Here is a 17,667-nt window from a genome sequence, read left to right as displayed (position 1 = left end):
TGAATTGGTGTCTGCATTGTGTACCTCATAGTCCCGGATAATGTTTCCATAGCGTGCAATGGCAGAGGATGGAGTGGGGGGGAGGTTGTGGTGGAGGAATGGGGGAGTGCGAGGGTTGAGGAAGAAAGATCAGAGTGAAGGAAAGTAGATTTCGAAAGAACGAGTTCAGGCTTTTTTTTTTTTTTTTTTGTATACAAGATCGAGGCTCGCGAAAGAGCTAACATTAATCACACAAAAAGTGAAACCGACACATAAAACACAAAACAAGGGGAGCGGGAGACAAGATGGGGAGAGAGGAGGAAGGACGGAAGCACAACATTTGAGAGCAGGGACATCGGGAGAAATGTGGGAGGGGGAGGGCTTGGGGGGAGGTGGGAGAAGTCTCAAACATATGGACACTGCAAGGAATTCCAGGAAAGAAGTTGGAATTTCCAAAAAAGTGTATCTGGGGTGAATTAGCGGGGGTAGAAAAGATCAAGGTTTTGGATGGGGCCATAAGAGATGGTGGTGAACAGCTATTTTAAAGACCTGGAGGGAGGAGTGGGATTGAAGGGAGTGAGGGAGTTTGTTCCAGAGGCGGGAGAAAAGAGGAATGAAAGAGTGAAGGTGAGCAGAGAGCCTAGACTTTGGCAGTTTAACCATAAGAGGGTTGCTGGCAGATCTTGTGCGACCTGAAGGAATATTGAGCGGACAGAGCACAGAGAGAGCTGGGGGAGCAAGGCCGGAGAGGAGTCGGTAGAAGACAGAAAGACCACCAACCTGGACAGAAAGACCACCAACCTGGACAGAAAGACCACCAACCTGACCACCAACCTTACAGTGATGAGGAAGAGTGTAACGGCAGACATGTCTGTAGAGTGACTATTACGACACCATAGACAGTAACATAATGGATTGTACCTTTTGTCTTGGAAATTCTGAAGTGGATATCGTTATGAAGTCATTAATGAATAATACCGATATATATATATGTAGATGACACTGTTGTCTGTCTCTCTGTCTGTCCATCACATATGGACAGACAGACAGTATGATCATGGAGACCTTGGGGAGAAAAAAGTATTAAATAAAAGTTTCTTCAAATTAATCCAAACCTATGGGAAAATTACAATTATTTCAATCAGACAAGAGCAAATTGAACCATGTGGTGTATAGGCGACAGACCGCTGCTTCAATCACCTTTTTGCGCTCTTTCAACCAGCGCAAGAATAAACGGCTTCCTTTGTTTTTTCCTTTTTTTATATCGTGGTATTTTTACCACGGGCTTCTGCTAGTAATAATAATTGTTGGTTGTTCGTTAATAATGAAACTGATTATAATTGCTCATATCAACTATAAAGGTAATTTTGTCAGGTGTAGGAAAACACCTGAATACTCTTTTTGAAACGTCCTGTACTAATTTAACATTCCATCACACATCCTCACCTGGTGTGGCTGAAGGCCTCCAGTCAGTAAGATCACTTAGATCATTCGGCCTATTCAATAGAGATTCACCAGGTGGTTAATTTTGCATTTTTAACTAGTTAACAATAACCAGGCAGCATTTATCACCACCGATTCAATAATCTTTACGTTATCTGTTACCGCTTTACCGATGTGTGCTCTCTGTGTGCTCGGCCAGGCATCCATTGTTGTTAATTGGATCGCATGGTGCTGGAGGCATGCCATCAGCAATGCACACCTTCAGTGCTTCACCTGAGCAAGGATGCCCTTCTTTGGGCCGGCTGCTGCCCACTTCTGGCCCACCGTGTGGAGTCTCCTCCCCGTCTATCTCGTGTCAGCTTTCCGCTCTCTCTGAGTCCAGCATGGGCCATGCCTGCGGTCTTCCTTCTCCAAGGTACGGCCTTCTTCGCTCCCCCTTTTTATTATCAGTTCATTCTTGAGGTCATTTTATAGTCCTTACCAACGCTTGTATCACTTGTATTAGTCATTTGTTTTAGTGAGTCTCTCGTTGGTTGGTCGTTCCGCGAACACTTAAAACGAGTCACAGAAAAGATCAAGACCAGGGTAAACATCATCCAGAAGCTGGTGGGCACAGGCTGAGGATCAAGTGCACGCACTCTTCTCATTGCTAGCCTTGCTCTTGCGTACTCTGCACAGAATATTTTTTTCTTTTTTGGGGACAGAGAGCAGCCACACAAAGCATTTGAACACCGTCCTGAAAACACTGATGTGGACAATCAGCGGCACACCGAATTATCACCTCCTAAGAGGAGGGGAGGCAGGCAAAAAATATATAAATAAATAACGATCTTAACCTACCCACCCACATGTCTGACCACATCCGATATCACACGCCAGGTGATGATGAAAATGCTAGGTCTCACAGTGTGCCTATTTTAGTCACACAATGCCTCCTCCCCCTTGGGAGGGTACTTTACATCAGGGGCACGATGCCCGCACAGTTACTTCTGGATGGAGAACACTCGGCGGTTGAAATATCAGATCTGAAACCTTACCTGCTGGGCAGCTATGCTCGTCATGGCGTATTCAGTTTTGAATACCTTTTCTGGTTGTCCGTTTCTTTTTTCCATGAGAATGATCATGGAGACCGATGGAAAGCCAAAAGTTGTGGCTGTAACCGCAGAGGCACTTTTGTCCCTTCACACCGAGGTTGAGTGGTCTCATTCTAGAGAGGTGCTCTCCAGTAGTTAAAAGGGTCGGACGGGATGGCTCACAGATAACGCACTTGCCTTTGAGCTGTCTTATCCCGGTTTTATTCTTAATCAGACTTTAAATTGGCAGACTGGTCATTAATAGGCAGGGTGTTACATCACAAAATATACCATTCAGAGGGGACCTTAAGTTTGAGACCCCCCCTACCCTATCCTGCTCTTTTCTCCTCCACATTGACTATATCACAACAACAACAACATGCATTTTAAAGGCCATTTTCCCTGCTAGAGCGGGGGTTAGCCTTGCGGTCCCCATGACAATCTTCTCCATTTTGCCCTATTTTCTGCATCTCTCCTTGTTAACCCCCTTGCCCGCATTTCTTCTTCCACCATCTTTAGCCAAGTCTTTCTCGGTCTTCCCCGTCCTCTGCTTCCTTCTACATTCATTTCCATCACTCTTCTCAACCAGTCACTTTCATCCTTACTCAACACATGACCAAACCATCTCAACCTGTTCCTCTTCACAGCATCAATCACAGGCTCTATTCCCATCATCTTTCGCAATTCATCATTTGTCTTCCTCTCTCTCAACGATACTCCGCATATCCGTCGAACCATTCGCATTTCCACCCTTTCCAACCTTCGTTGCTGCTCTACGTTAATTACCCATGTCTCGCTCCCATAAATCATAACACTTCTCACACATGCAGCATACACCTTTCCCTTCAGCTTCAACGACACTCCCCTCATCATCAGCACGCCACTCAGTTCCCGAAACCTCTTCCATGCACATCTCACTCGAGCAACCGTTGCCGAGTCTGATCCACCTTCTCCATTCAGCACGTCTCCGAGGTAGCAAAATGTTTTCACACCTTCCAGCTTCACGCCGTCTCCAAGATCCAACTCAACATCTCCTCCATCTGCAGCTCCCTCTGTGCACACCTTACACTTGAATGTAGCTGCCACACTGGTTAATGACCCTCTCAGACCACTACATTTTTGATGAACCCACTCAGCGCACATTGTACATTGAATGGAGTTCACTCCGACACCCTTCCTACACACAGCACAGGGCCACTTCCCAGTTCTTTCCACCTCACCACATGCTTTACCACTTGCCATCACCTTCGTCTTTCCGATATTCACCTTCAGACCTTTTGTCTCCATACATTCCTTCCACGTGTTCATCTTTTCCTTCAGTCCATCCATACTTTCCGCAATCAACACAAGATCATCTGCATACAACAACTCCCATGGTAAACCCTCCCTTACGTTCTGAGCCAGCACCTCCATCACAGCTACAAATAGTAGTGGACTTAGTACCGACCCCTGATGCACTCCCACCTTCACCTCAAACTCACCACTGTTCCCGTCCTTCGTCCTTACAGCTGTGCGCGCTCTTTTGTACATTGCCATCACTACTCTGATCAACCATTCCTCCACTCCTAACTTCCTCAATGCCCATGTCAATACTTTGCATGGTACCCTATCGAATGCTTTCTCCAGATCAACAAACCCAAGAAACAACTTCTTCCTCTTCTCCATGTACTTCTCCTGCAACTGCCTCACAATGAAAAGCGCGTCTGTCGTTCCTCTTCCTGGCATGAATCCAAACTGCATTTCGTCGATCTTCACTTTCTTCCTTATCCTCCTCTCCAACACCCTTTCCAAGACCTTCATTCCATGCTCCAATAACTTTATCGCTCAGTATGAGCCACACTCCAGAGGGTCGCCTTTCCCCTTGTATAGAGGGACGAGGGTACTCAGTTCCCAAGCCACTGGAATGCGGCCTTCTTTCACCACCAGATTACAGATCTCTGTCATTCTCTTCACACCCCAACTTCCTGCTGCCTTCAACATATCTCCCACAACTCCCGTTGGCCCTCCCGCTTTTCTACCCTTCATTGCTTTTATCGCTTCCTCAACTTCCTTCTCAGTTATCTTCTCTGCCGGTCCTAAAACTGGGTTACTCTTTATGTTGCCATCCCATTCATTCTCTGTATTCAACAGCATTTCCATGTATCTTTTCCATCTTCCTTTAATTCCATCTGGGTCGACAACGATTTGTCCCACTTCATCCTTCAAGCAACTCACCCCCATCATATCACACCTCTTTCGCTATCTGCTTCGCAATCCTGAATACCACTCTCTGATCCTCTTCCGAATCCAAGCGTTCTCCGAACATTTTCCTACATGCCTCCTGCGTCTTTGCTACCTTTTTTCTTTGCAGCCTTCCTGGCTGCCTTATAACTTTCATGCTCTGCTGTTTCTGCTCACGTACCCTTCGCCTTCTGCCACTCCTTGAACTTCTTCCTCTTCACGTCAATCCTCTTTCCAACTTCATCATCCCACCACCATGTTTCTGAGTGCCTCGGTGGTCCTTTTGTCCATCCACATACCTCACCAACGGCTCCCAACAGACTAGCTTTCATTGACATCCAACCACTTTCAAGCTCAACCACATCATCCTCGACCCTACTCAGCCTCTCTTTTAATGCCTCCCTTACTGTCACCTCTTTCAACCTCCACACCTTCATTCTCGGTTGGTACTTCACCCGCTGAGCTCTCCTCGCACCTTTCACCCTTATGTCGCAGACAACCAAGTGGTGCTGTGAAACAGCCTCCTCCCCCGGGATCACCTTTGTGTCCCGGAGGTGCCCCCTATCTCGCCTACGCACCATCAGGTAGTCAACGGTTGTCGTCGACCCACCTGACGTGTATGTAACAAGCTTATTATCCTCTTTCTGGAACTGAGTATTACAAATCAACAAATCAGCTCCATCAGCAAACTCCAAAATCCTTTCACCTTCTCCATTTCTCACACCATATCCGTAGCCCCCATGAACTCCGTCAAAATCGTCCATACTCCTTCCCACATGTCCATTTAGGTCTCCTCCTACCACAACAACTTCCTCATCTTTCACGTTTTCCATCAGCTTCTCTATCACACACCAGAACTTGTCCTTTTCTTCATCGCTTCGACCAACCTGCGGAGCATATCCCGAGATGACGTTCACCAAGAGCTTTCCAATCATCATTTTCACCATCATCAACCTATCACTCACTCTAGTCACACTCACCACACTGTCGACAAACTCCTCAGAAAACAGGACACCAACACCATTCATGCCCTCCAGGCACCCTTGCCACACAAACTTGTATTTCTGTCCCTGCTTACCCTTCACCATTCTCACACCACTTGCCTTCCATCTCGTCTCTTGCACACAACATATGTCTACTCTTCTTCTGACCAATACTTCCACCACTTCTCCTGATCTCCCTGTCATTGTCCCTACATTCCATGTCCCAAACCTCAGAAACCGATCTCCACTTCGGGCTGTACCCTGCCCAGATGTAGTTGTAATTGTCATGGTTCCCTTTTTGAGGCAATGTTTTTATGGCCGGATGCCCTTCCTGACGCCAACCCTCTTAGTCGTCTTTTACGACACGCAGGGATACGGTGTACCTATTCTTATCCAGGGTACACACCGGGAAACTATATATCAATATATATCAATATGACTATATCAATGGGCATTAAAGATCCCATGATGTCTTTCGAGAAGAGTAGATGGGTTATCGCCGGAACTCTAAACAAATTATGATTACCCACCAAAATTGACTATGATATTGTGGCGGACACAAAAGCCCACTGGCGTGGTGACATCATTCCGCGCACCAAGTGGGCGGTGGCCACGCCCGAGGGGTAGGCGTGGCCTCAAGATATACACCGGGCGCGCAGCCCGGAGCGCGCCAGTGTTACAGTGAGCTCCTGAAATAAAGACGCTTATAAGTTACCGCTTGTCCGCTTCCTCCTTGCTCGCAAGCAGCGCGCGTAATGCCGCGCTTTACTGGTGACCCCCTTGACGTTGGATCTGCCGGAGCGATCCTTCCACACGCGACGCCATTGCCATGGCCAACTTCATCAAACTTCCCGAATTTTGGGAGGCTCAGGCCGAAGTCTGGTTCGTCCAGGCCGAAGCCCAATTTCAGCTTCGGCGCCTCACCGGCGATGACACGCGCTATTGCCACGTCGTCGCCTCCCTCGGGCCCGGCACGGCCGCTCGAGTTGTGTCCGTCCTTCGCCACCCACCGGACGGCCACAAGTACGAGGCACTCAAGCGGCTACTCCTAGCCACGTTCGGCCTCACGGACGACGCACGGGCCGACCGCCTCCTGGATCTCCCTGAGCTCGGTGACACGCGCCCGTCGGTCCGAATGGACCATATGCTGTCACTGTTGGGCGACGAAGCCCCCGGTTCTCTATTCCGGGCGCTTTTCCGTCGCCAACTTCCAGCGCAGGTTCGCCTCACGTTGGCCGGGACCGGGCTAACGGAACCCCGAGCATTGGCAGCTGAGGCGGACAAGTACTTCGCCGCTTCGGACACGCGGGCGAGAGTCGTCGTGGCCGTCACGGCCCTCGTGGCTGATGCTGCTGATGCTGCTGCTGATGCTGCTGATCCACAGCATCAGCTTATACAGCATACGCAGCATGCTGATACGCACCTCGTGACCGCCGCCACGCCCCGCCCACCGCCGCGGCGAAAACCGCCACCGCGGGGAAACCCGCCAACTCCACCGGCCTGGCGGAGCCAGCCGCGCTCCTCCAGCTCCACCACCTGGTGCTGGTTCCACGCCAAGTTCGGCCACGAAGCTCGGCAGTGTCATCCGCCATGCTCCTTCAACAGGTCGGGAAACGCCTAGGCCGGCGCTCAATAGTGGCGATGAGCGCCGGCCGTTCGAGCAGCCTGCTGTTCATAACGGACACCTTCTCCGGGCGCCGTTACCTGTGCGACACGGGGGCGCAGGTGAGTGTCGTTCCCGCCGGCACGTCAGACAAGCACACCGCGGGTGGGGGCCCCGCGCTGCTTGCCGCGAACGGGACGCCCATCCGTACGTACGGAAAACGCTGCCTCTCTCTGCGGTTCGGAGGGCAGGTTTTCCGATGGACGTTCGTCACCGCCGACGTGCCCATGGCACTGCTTGGCGCGGACTTCCTGTGTGCTAATGGGCTCCTGGTCGACGTCAAGCGCAGACGTCTTGTCCAGGCCGAGACGTTCAGCTCGCTCGCTTGTGCGTTTCCCAGCTCAACGAGCGGTTTGCCAAGCGGCTTGCCGAACGGTTCGGTTCCGGCCACGTTGGTCTGTACGCTTCCGGCAGCGGACGCATTCACCCGCCTCCTCGCCGGCTTCCCGGCCCTCACGCGGCCCACCTTCTCGGCGGGGGCTGTCAAGCACGGGGTGGCCCATCACATCCCCACCGTCGGGCCACCGGTCTATGCCCGGGCACGCCGCCTCGAGCCGACGAAGCTGGCGGTGGCAAAAGCGGGGTTCGCTACCCTGGAGCGACTCGGCATCGTTCGGCGCTCAGAGAGCGCTTGGGCGTCGCCGCTGCACATCGTGCCGAAGCCCGGCGGGGGATGGCGACCGTGCGGGGACTATCGCCGTCTCAATGACGCCACGACTCCCGACCGCTACCCCGTCCCCCACATTCAGGACTTTTCCGCCCGTTTGGCGGGCATGTCCTTCTTCTCGAAGGTGGACCTCATACGCGGCTACCATCAGGTCCCCGTCAGGCCGGAGGACGTCCCGAAGACGGCGGTCATCACGCCATTCGGACTCTTCGAGTTCCTGCGCATGCCCTTCGGTCTGAAGAATGCGGCTCAGGCGTTCCAGCGACTGATGGACAGCGTCCCGCGTGACTTGGATTTTGTCTACGTCTACCTGGACGATATCCTCGTCGCCAGCGCATCCCGCGAAGAGCACCTACGCCACCTCCGCACGCTCTTCAAACGCCTGGGCCAGCATGGCCTGATTGTGAACCCCGCAAAGTGCCGGTTCGACGCCACCATAATCGATTTTCTGGGGCACCGTGTCACCAGGCACGGAGCCGTCCCCCTGCCGGCCAAGGTAGAGGCGGTGAAGGGGTTGCCGCGCCCCCGCACGATCAGAGGGCTGCAGGAGTTCCTGGGCATGGTGAACCTTTACCATCGGTTCCTGCCCCGTATCGCCCAGCTCCTGCGCCCCCTGCACGAAGCTCTCCGAGGTAAGCCGGGCAAAGGCGACGTTACCTGGACCGAGCAGATGGACACGGCGTTCACGGGCGCGAAGCTCGCCTTGGCTAACGCCACCATGCTCGCGCACCCGGCGCCCGATGCACCGATCGCCCTCACCACCGATGCCTCGGACTACGCGGTGGGCGCGGTGCACGAGCAATGGGTGCGTGGAGCTTGGCAACCGCTGGCGTTCTTTAGCCGGCAGCTTCGCCCGCCCGAACGCCGTTACAGTACCTTCGACCGCGAGTTGCTCGGGCTTCACTTGGCGGTCAGGCACTTCCGCCATCTGCTCGAGGGCCATGCGTTCACTGCCTTCGTCGACCACAAGCCGCTGATCTTCGTGATGGGCAAGGTCACCGAGCCGTGGTCGGCCCGGCAGCAGCGTCACCTCTCGGCCGTGTCCGAGTACACGACGGACATCCAGCACGTCGCGGGGAAGGACAACCCGGTGGCGGATTGCCTTTCCCGGGCCGCCGCCCACGCAGTCCACCTCGGCATCGACTATGCCCGGATGGCAGCGGACCAGGCCGCTGACCCCGACGTCCAGGCCTTGCGGACCGCCGTCACGGGCCTCCGCGTCACCGAGGTGGCGTTCGACGGCGCAGGCGCGGCCCTCTTGTGCGACGTCTCCCTCGGGCGTCCTCGCCCCATCGTGCCCGCAGGCTGGCAGCGCCAGGTGTTTGACGCCATCCACGGCCTGTCCCACCCGGGCGCGAGGGCCTCCCAAAGGCTGATCGCCGACAAGTTCGTCTGGCATGGCCTCCGGAAGGCCGTCCGCGGCTGGGCCAGGACGTGCCTCGCGTGCCAGCGCGCCAAGGTGCACCGGCACACCCAGGCCCCGTTGGCCCCGTTCACGGTGCCGGAACGCCGGTTTGACCACGTCCACGTGGACCTGGTGGGACCTCTGCCCCCCTCGCGGGGTTTCACCTACGTCCTCACCATGGTGGACCGCACCACCCGGTGGCCGGAGGCCGTGCCCTTGGCGTCGACAACGGCGGCCGATGTCGCGCAGGCTTTCATCGCCACCTGGGTCGCCCGGTTCGGCGCCCCCTCAGACATCTCGTCCGACCGCGGCCCCCAGTTCACCTCGGAGCTCTGGGGGGCGGTCGCGCAGGGGCTCGGGGTCCGGCTGCACCGAACCACGGCCTACCACCCCCAGGCTAACGGCCTGTGTGAGCGATTTCACCGCTCATTGAAGGCCGCGCTCCGGGCCACCCTCCGCGACGGCGGCTGGGTCGACAGGCTCCCCTGGGTCCTGCTGGGCCTCCGGACGGCGCCCAAGGAGGACCTGCGTGCATCCGCGGCGGAGTTGGTCTTCGGGCAACCGCTGCGGGTGCCGGGCGAGTTCCTCCCCGACTCCACGGTCCGCTTGACCGTGGAGCGGCCGTGGAGCGCTCCGCTCTGCAAGAGACCGCCCAGAGGTTCGCCCCGGTGCCAACGGCATGCCACGGGCACCCACCGACGCACGTCGCCCCGGAGCTTCGCACGGTGGAGTACGTCTTCGTCCGCCACGATGCCCACCGGACACCACTGCGGCCCCCGTACGACGGGCCTTTCCGCGTGCTGGAGACCGGGGCGAAGCACTTCACCCTGGACATCGGCGGTACTCCTGACCGCGTTTCGGTAGACCGCCTCAAGCCGGCCCACCTCGACGTGGACCATCCACCGCCAGTGGCCCGACCCCCACGTCAGGGCCGCCCCCCTGCGGGCGGACCCCCGGCACCGCCCAGCCCCGCCGCCATGCCGCCCCCCGGTCCTGCACCCATCCCAGGGGCAGCCAGGGGCATCCCACCTGGCATCCCTGCACCCCGGACGCCGCCGATCGCCAGGGGGCGCTTCGGCCGGGTCATTCGTCTGCCCCGCAAACTGGCCCTCCAGGTGCGCGGGAATTCTGGGGGGGCGCGTGTGGCGGACACAAAAGCCCACTGGCGTGGTGACATCATTCCGCGCACCAAGTGGGCGGTGGCCACGCCCGAGGGGTAGGCGTGGCCTCAAGATATACACCGGGTGCGCAGCCCGGAGCGCGCCAGTGTTACAGTGAGCTCCTGAAATAAAGACGCTTATAAGTTACCGCTTGTCCGCTTCCTCCTTGCTCGCAAGCAGCGCGCGTAACGCCGCGCTTTAATATAATCAAATGGACCTAACCACTCCTGCCCTAACTAGCTCTAAAATTTAAACCCTCTGAGTTGGGATTCCGACAGCACACAACCAACTGTGGACCAATGGTCCACAGCAGATCCTGAAACATGCTTGGGATAAGTAACAAAAACAATGGTAGTTACATGTAAGGGAGTTTTGGTGCTTAATTGATGGAAAGAACAGAATTCAAAGCTCCGTGAGAAGAGTACACACGAAGGTGGCAGGTGTATTTGAAACGTCTTGCACAAATGATGGGCCTGGAGGCAAAATCGTGACACAATGAAATTAAACCCTGACATGTGGAAACACAGGAATATCTATCCTCTACAACCCAAGAGACTTTGAACTCTTCCTCTTCTCATCTCGATTTAATTCGACCTGTACATTTAATTCAATTATTTATTGCTCCAATGAAGGCCCAATGTCCCAAACTTCACTTTGCTCCCCACTTAACCTTGCCGTCCTCGAGTCTGATTGCCTGCCGGCGCAGACCGACACGACTCTTGGAAAGGACGCTTTGAGTTCAAATTCGTTTGGCTAATTCTCCGACACTGAAGTGAGAAGCATATTGTTGATTCATCTCATCTACAGTCTGGAAAGTTAAAGCAATGTGAAGGAAGGATTCATTTTTTATTGTAAAGATCAGAATGCTGGGAAATCAGAACATTAAGTCAAGAGGTCTTTAGTCTTGGTCCACAACATATTTACCAAACCCCAAGAATGGCATATAAACATACTTTTAAGGTATACTGGAGGTCCTGCAGCCTTTTCTTGGAGACGTGTCTCGGCCACATCCACCAACATCCCACCTCTCCACTACTCCCATTTCCCTAACCCTTTTCTCTTATTTCATACTTGGATTCACCCCATCCAATCCCTCACTCCTCTCCCCACTCCATCCCCTGCTTCTCTCCAGATAATTGTATTCGGTTTAGCAAGTGTGTCCTGCATAGTTGACGATGAAGGCCACTCTGTTGTAGAAACATCGGACCTCTGAGCCTTTGCTCTCAGATATAATCCCGAGTGGGCCGTGCTCCAGTCGTTTTTGGCATTCTGCAATTCCTTATTTATCCATTGTCCCATCTACACTCCTGCTTTGAAGAATGGCCCACGTGGGTTTGATGACATGACCCCCAAAACAGTGGACCCATCTCCAGTACATCAATGCACTCAAATGGAGCGAGCATTTTGCAAACAGTGAGCCAAGCGCGTTGTGAGCAGCTGCCGGGCCCTATCATTATCCAGAGCACATTAATATTCCTTAGACAAGTGGCTAGGACAGAGCACTCCTGGGATCTGCCTCGACTTTTGAGATACTATCCTAAAGAGCTCGACGCACAAAAAAACAACCTTGTAGCATATGTCCAACCATGGTGGAGAAAGACCTATAGTGCACCTCGATGCCATTACCTGCACTGCTACATCAAACTGCCCACGAGTATATGCAGTTCTAAAGTGGTAGCGATGATAAGACCTTTCATCCACAATTGCAAGCAGCCTGCCAAGGACGAAAATAGGGCAACCATGTGACCAAAAGTTGTCACTGAGCCGTTTGCATCACGAAAACCTGACAATGTACGTTTGTGTTTTCTGAAATGCAATTTTTTTGACCGAATGGATTAACATAATGTGAAACAGATTTCAGGGCCTTGTGGACTTAATGCCACATGCCACATGCCACATGCCACATGCCAAGGCCTGGATTAGAGCGAACAGCGTTGAAACAGATCTGTCGTATGCCAATGCAATCAAATGGACAGAAAGTGTCTAACTGCTTTTATCACACGTGACAGGGAAAGGTGTGGGGTTGGCGGTAGAGGGAGGTGTCTGTCCTACCCTAAGTATATTTCACTGAAAGTTTTGACATGATATCTAATTTAATTTAGTGTTGTTTGCTCAATTTTTCTCTACTCCTCCTTCTCTCCTTCCTGCTTTAACAACCGTTGCCTCCTCGAGAAGATGAGTGCATCATGTGAGCAATTTGCTAGCTCTGCCACCGGAGGTGGATGGAGGTTATGTTTTCACCCACGCCTGTCTGTCTGTTTGTTTGTAAGATATTTCAAAAAGTCATGGATGGATTCGGACAAAACTTGGTAGATGAGTTGGGTAGGTGACAAGAACAAGCTGATCAGATTTTGATTGAGGTCCGGATGCAGATACGGCCTATCAGTGGGATACAAAATGTAAACTGTTGTAAAATGAGAAGTGTAAACTGGGAAGCCCAAATGAAAAGGCAAAATATCAGAAATTGAAGGCTTTTTTTATTTTAAACGATTCATATAAACATCCGTTGAATCATATCACACGCAAATCATCCAAATTTAAACAGTACATGGCGCCCATTTTGAAAAAAGATTGAATTCTGCAAAACGGAAGCGGCCGCTACACGTCTTTCTCAGTAAAGGCCACAGCTCAAAGGGTAAATACTCCCACATAAATAATTTTAATTTTAAACGATTCATATAAACATCCGTTGAATCATATCACACGCAAATCATCAAAATCTAAACAGTACATGGCGCCCATTTTGAAAAAAGATGGAATTCTGCAAAACGGAAGTGGGCCGCTACACGTCTTTCTCAGTCGCACGTTTATGTGTGAAGAGTGTGCGCCGAATCTGTAACACGGAAGCAGCCGCTACACCTGTTTCTCAGTTGCTTTGCACACGCTGCCATGTTATTTCGGAGCGGCACGTTTATATAGGAAGAGTTCGTCAGGAGTCGATCGACTCTCTCCTGGTACTTAGAATTTCAACAAAAGCCACATCACTGTTCATATCGGTAAATATTATTCCATCGTGTTTGGAAAAACTGGAAAATTGGAAAAACAATATAGCCTATTTTACTCCAGGGGGACCTAGGATTACCCACCCAAAATATCGTTGCGATCGGTTCAGCCGTTTTTGCGGTACCTTCGAACAGACAGACAGACGGACGGACATTTGGTGAATTATAGTACGTTAACAGCTCTCACTCACCCACCCCCATCTCCCAACATGATTAATAGTAAATATTATTTTTAAAGTTGATTTGAAACCTTCCCTCTGCATTCACAAACCCCAGATATGACCCTCCCATCGCTGTTAAGAAGTACCCAAATCAGAAACGGTGTTTCCCTTGGAGACGTCTGCCTGGCAAAATCACACTCCCACATAAATAATAGCTGGCACAAGATTTGTATGTTTTCATGTCGTGAAGATGTCCTTTGTGGATGAGTCGGTAATCATTGCTCTGTTTGTAATGATGCACAGCAGTCTTTCCAATTGCAGATGTCCATTAAATAAATAACCAAGTCTGTCATGATCACAGGAGGCACTCCCACAAGGTTCAAAGTTCTTTCATTGGTAGTGATCCGTCGGGGGTATTGGGAGAACATGCCCGTCTGCGATCCTTCTGGTTTTGCACCGGCCCACGTCGTTAGGAGTTTCAGTACAGGCAGCTGCAAGATCTCAGCCCTTTGAGCTGAGAAAGTTCTTTCATTGTGCAGAGGCACATCCCTTTCACTGAGTATTTGTTACCTCTGCCAAAGGTGTGCGGAGATAATGTTTTCTCCCGTCTGTCTGTCTGTGAACAGGTTATCTCAAAAGATTGGGGACTGATTTGGTCAAAATTTGGTGGACAGGTTGGGTATGTGACAAGGCCGAAATGATTCGATTCTGGTGAATATCTGGATCTGAGAATTTTAAAAGTGATTCTTTACCATTGAGATAGGGCAAAAATGATATATAGCAGGATATCTGAAAAAGTTATGAACAAATTCAAACAAAACTTGGTGTACAGGTCGGGTGTGTCATAAGGAAGCGTTGATTTGATTTTGGTGAAGATCCGAATCCAGATCCAGATCTGATAATTTTAAAAGTGATTCTTCACCATTGAGAAGAAGACGACGACGACCATCCTTTTACATCTTCAGATGCATAGAGCTGCCGAAGCAGTTTCCTAGCCTATTGGGCACAATTCTGGATGGGTTGCCACTCCGTCGCAGAATACTCAAATGGCTCATTCTTCCCAGTAAGGTGGTACTCATTTTGTCAACCTCGGGAGGATGACAAGCTGAGTCAACCCACGTGGTGTTAATTCAAGGGCATGACAGGGGCTTGACCTCAGGACCCTGAGGTCTCAAGCCAGCCACCTTAACCATTAAGCCAACACCAGGCTTTTCACCATTGAGAGATGAAGCGAAAAACGATACAGCATGATGTTTCAAAAAGTTGTGGATAGCTTATGACAAAACTCGGTGGATGTGTTAGTCAGGTGACAAGATCAAGCTGATTAGATTTTGGAGGTCTGAATCCAGATCCGGCCTATCATTGGGATACAAAACGTAAACTGGTCAGACTGGCGGAGCTATGTGCTCTACCAAGTGCTGTTCTAGTTCCAAGTATTTTCAGCTTCTTTTAGAAGCTTTGTGAGCCATTTTAGGTTATAATCCCTATCTCGCAAGCATTAAATACAGAAATATGCCCAAATGAACAATTGCTGCTCAGGACAGGTTATGTTCATGCATACCGCCATGGAAATGTGGAGGAGCTGCCATTTTGAATGTTAACCCTTTTCAAAAGAGCTGTTTTGCTGTGATGAAGGGATAGCCAAAATTATGATGTCTATTCCAATGCCATCAGTAAACCCAGTTATTGCTGGGAATAAAAGTGTGACTTTTAACTGCCCCTCCCTTGTATTGTGTAAATAGGTGTGTAAACTCTTGTGAATTATCATTCAATTGTACACAAAGTCTAGACTCATGGGACAGAAAGAGGTTAGAAGGCAACGCACTGGCAGTGAGTCATGGGACAACAGGTGGACAGAGCAAGAGGATAAACAAGCAAGAGGAGAAAGAGAATAGGGAGGAAAACAGCCACATGAAAATAAACGGGGCAGGTGGGGGTTATGGAGGGGAATGTTACTGAGGAGAGAAACAATCAGAGGTAGGGATGGAGGGATGGAAGAGCAAAGAAAGGAAGATCTGGGGAGAGGTTAGAGAAAACGGAGGCCACCAACCTGTCTGAAATGAGAGAGCAGCAAACCCTGTGCTTCTAGTTTTTTGTGGGATTTTTCCAACGATGTTAAGAGCTTTGGATAAGAGAGAGACCAGCCTATAGGAGTGAGGAGTATTCCAATGAGATATGGCCAAAGGCCTAGTAAGCTGAGTATTTCAGGTTTAGCAAGGAAGGACTTGATATGCTTTCTCTGCGGATGCCTCTGGATGTCAGGTTTGATTATATGGTCACCAAGGAGTGGTCGTAACTGATGTTTGGGTCCAGGAGTTTGAGAAAACTAACTTCTTCCAGTGGTTGATTGTTGAAATAGGTAGATTTGTTTGAGAATTCTTGCGGATAGACAATGTGAGAATGTGAGAATTGCCTGGAATGAAATACATCTCGTAAGTATTCGAAACCCTCTCCAGGTCAGTGGAAAGTGAGGCTACTCCTGGCCTTTCAGTAGGATGTGGAATTATATGGTATAATGTTGAAGGAAATATGGTTTTTTAGAGCATCAGAGAGGACATTAATATATACTAGGGATAGGACTGAGCCAAAGGCATTGCCTTGCGGCACTCCAGCCTCTACTGGGAGAGGAGATGAATGGGATTTTGTTGAGAGCTATATGCTGGCTGCATGAGTGGAGAATGTCAGAAACCCAGGAAAGAAGGTGGACTTGTATTCCGCAGGCAAGAAGCTTGGGAAGCAGAGCAGGGTGCCGGACTGTGTCGAATGGCCGAGATATGTCAGAGAGACAGCCCTGACCATCTTTCTGATTGCGGGTCTGCTGTTGTTAAAAGAGTAGGAGAAACTTATCCAATGTTGAGTCGTTGGGTTGGAATCCAAATTAATTAACAGAGATCAGGCCATTTGAGATGAGGAAAGACTTGATGTCAGCTGGGCTGATGGTTTCCACGATTTTGCTTATAATCGCAAGTTGACCTTTGGTGAAGGACATGTTGAAAAGAGCAGACAGCGGATAACCAACGGAGAGCAGCAAAACAGTATTTGAGAACCATCTTGTCCCAGAATCAAAGCTGACCATAACTACCTCTACCTCCTCAGGTGAAAAATTATCAGTGTCCAAGTGGAAGTGGATATGAGGGGATATGTTTAGGACAGAGAAGGATGGGCTGGGCACATGGGCTTTGGGGGCAACTGTAAGTAGAGGCATTCTGCCTTATCTCAGACAGAGTCTGCAGTAATGCCATTTGAGGTGAGGGACAAGATGCCACCATGACTTGGCTGAAGGGACTGGTTGGAGAGTTCGGTCTTGAGACAGTGTTTTCTGGCTTGCCTCAGGATGGACACGTAGTTGTTGCAAGCCGGCTTTGCAGGATGCCCTCAGTCGCAGTGGCTTCTATGATGAGATAGCAAGCTGCATGTTAGACACTGCCTTGCTACATAATTATATATTTTACCTCGTCTATATCCCTCTTTTTGACTTTTTGTTTTGTTTCAAATAAATCGATCATTGGATGCACCATGTTGGTAGGTTTGGGTCGAGGTGGTTATTTTTAAATGTCTCCTTGGAGTGCAGTATCAACATCTAACATATCCTTTTACTACTACGGTGCCAATTATCCATTTATTTAACACCCTGTACACCACCTGCTTCCCACCTGCTTGTTGGGTCGGCCTAGGAAAATCTTTTATCCCAACTCTTCCATGAACCCGGTCCAGCCTGTCCAACCACAGCTGGTTTTTATAGGAATCTGTCATTTGTTCCAGGTGCCTGGGATAGTTCACCTGCTCTTCAATTAAACACACCGTGGGATCGTTAATATCCACCAACTCTTGCTAGCCGACTGGATACACCTTAACTTTCATTTGAGAGATTTGTCTTGCAATTCCCTGCACGTGAATCACCAATCTGACAT

At 50.8% G+C, this 17,667-nt stretch overlaps 1 protein-coding gene across 1 annotated transcript in view; it reads left to right on the top strand.

Moving 5' to 3' along the window:
* The window catches only part of SACS (sacsin molecular chaperone), a 60,218-nt gene that overhangs the window by 8,204 nt on the left and 34,347 nt on the right, over window positions 1-17,667 (top strand). Inside the window, exon 2 of the mRNA XM_068132201.2 lies at window positions 1,622-1,837. Within this exon, the coding sequence (XP_067988302.2) occupies window positions 1,662-1,837 (176 nt within the window). The 5' untranslated portion in view covers window positions 1,622-1,661. The remainder of the gene's footprint in view (window positions 1-1,621; window positions 1,838-17,667) is intronic.

The sequence above is a fragment of the Myxine glutinosa genome, chromosome 12, assembly GCF_964187855.1.
Source record: "Myxine glutinosa chromosome 12, kmMyxGlut1.1, whole genome shotgun sequence".
Taxonomy (NCBI): Eukaryota; Metazoa; Chordata; class Myxini; order Myxiniformes; family Myxinidae; genus Myxine; species Myxine glutinosa.
This window is presented reverse-complemented; position numbering and strand designations above follow the sequence as displayed.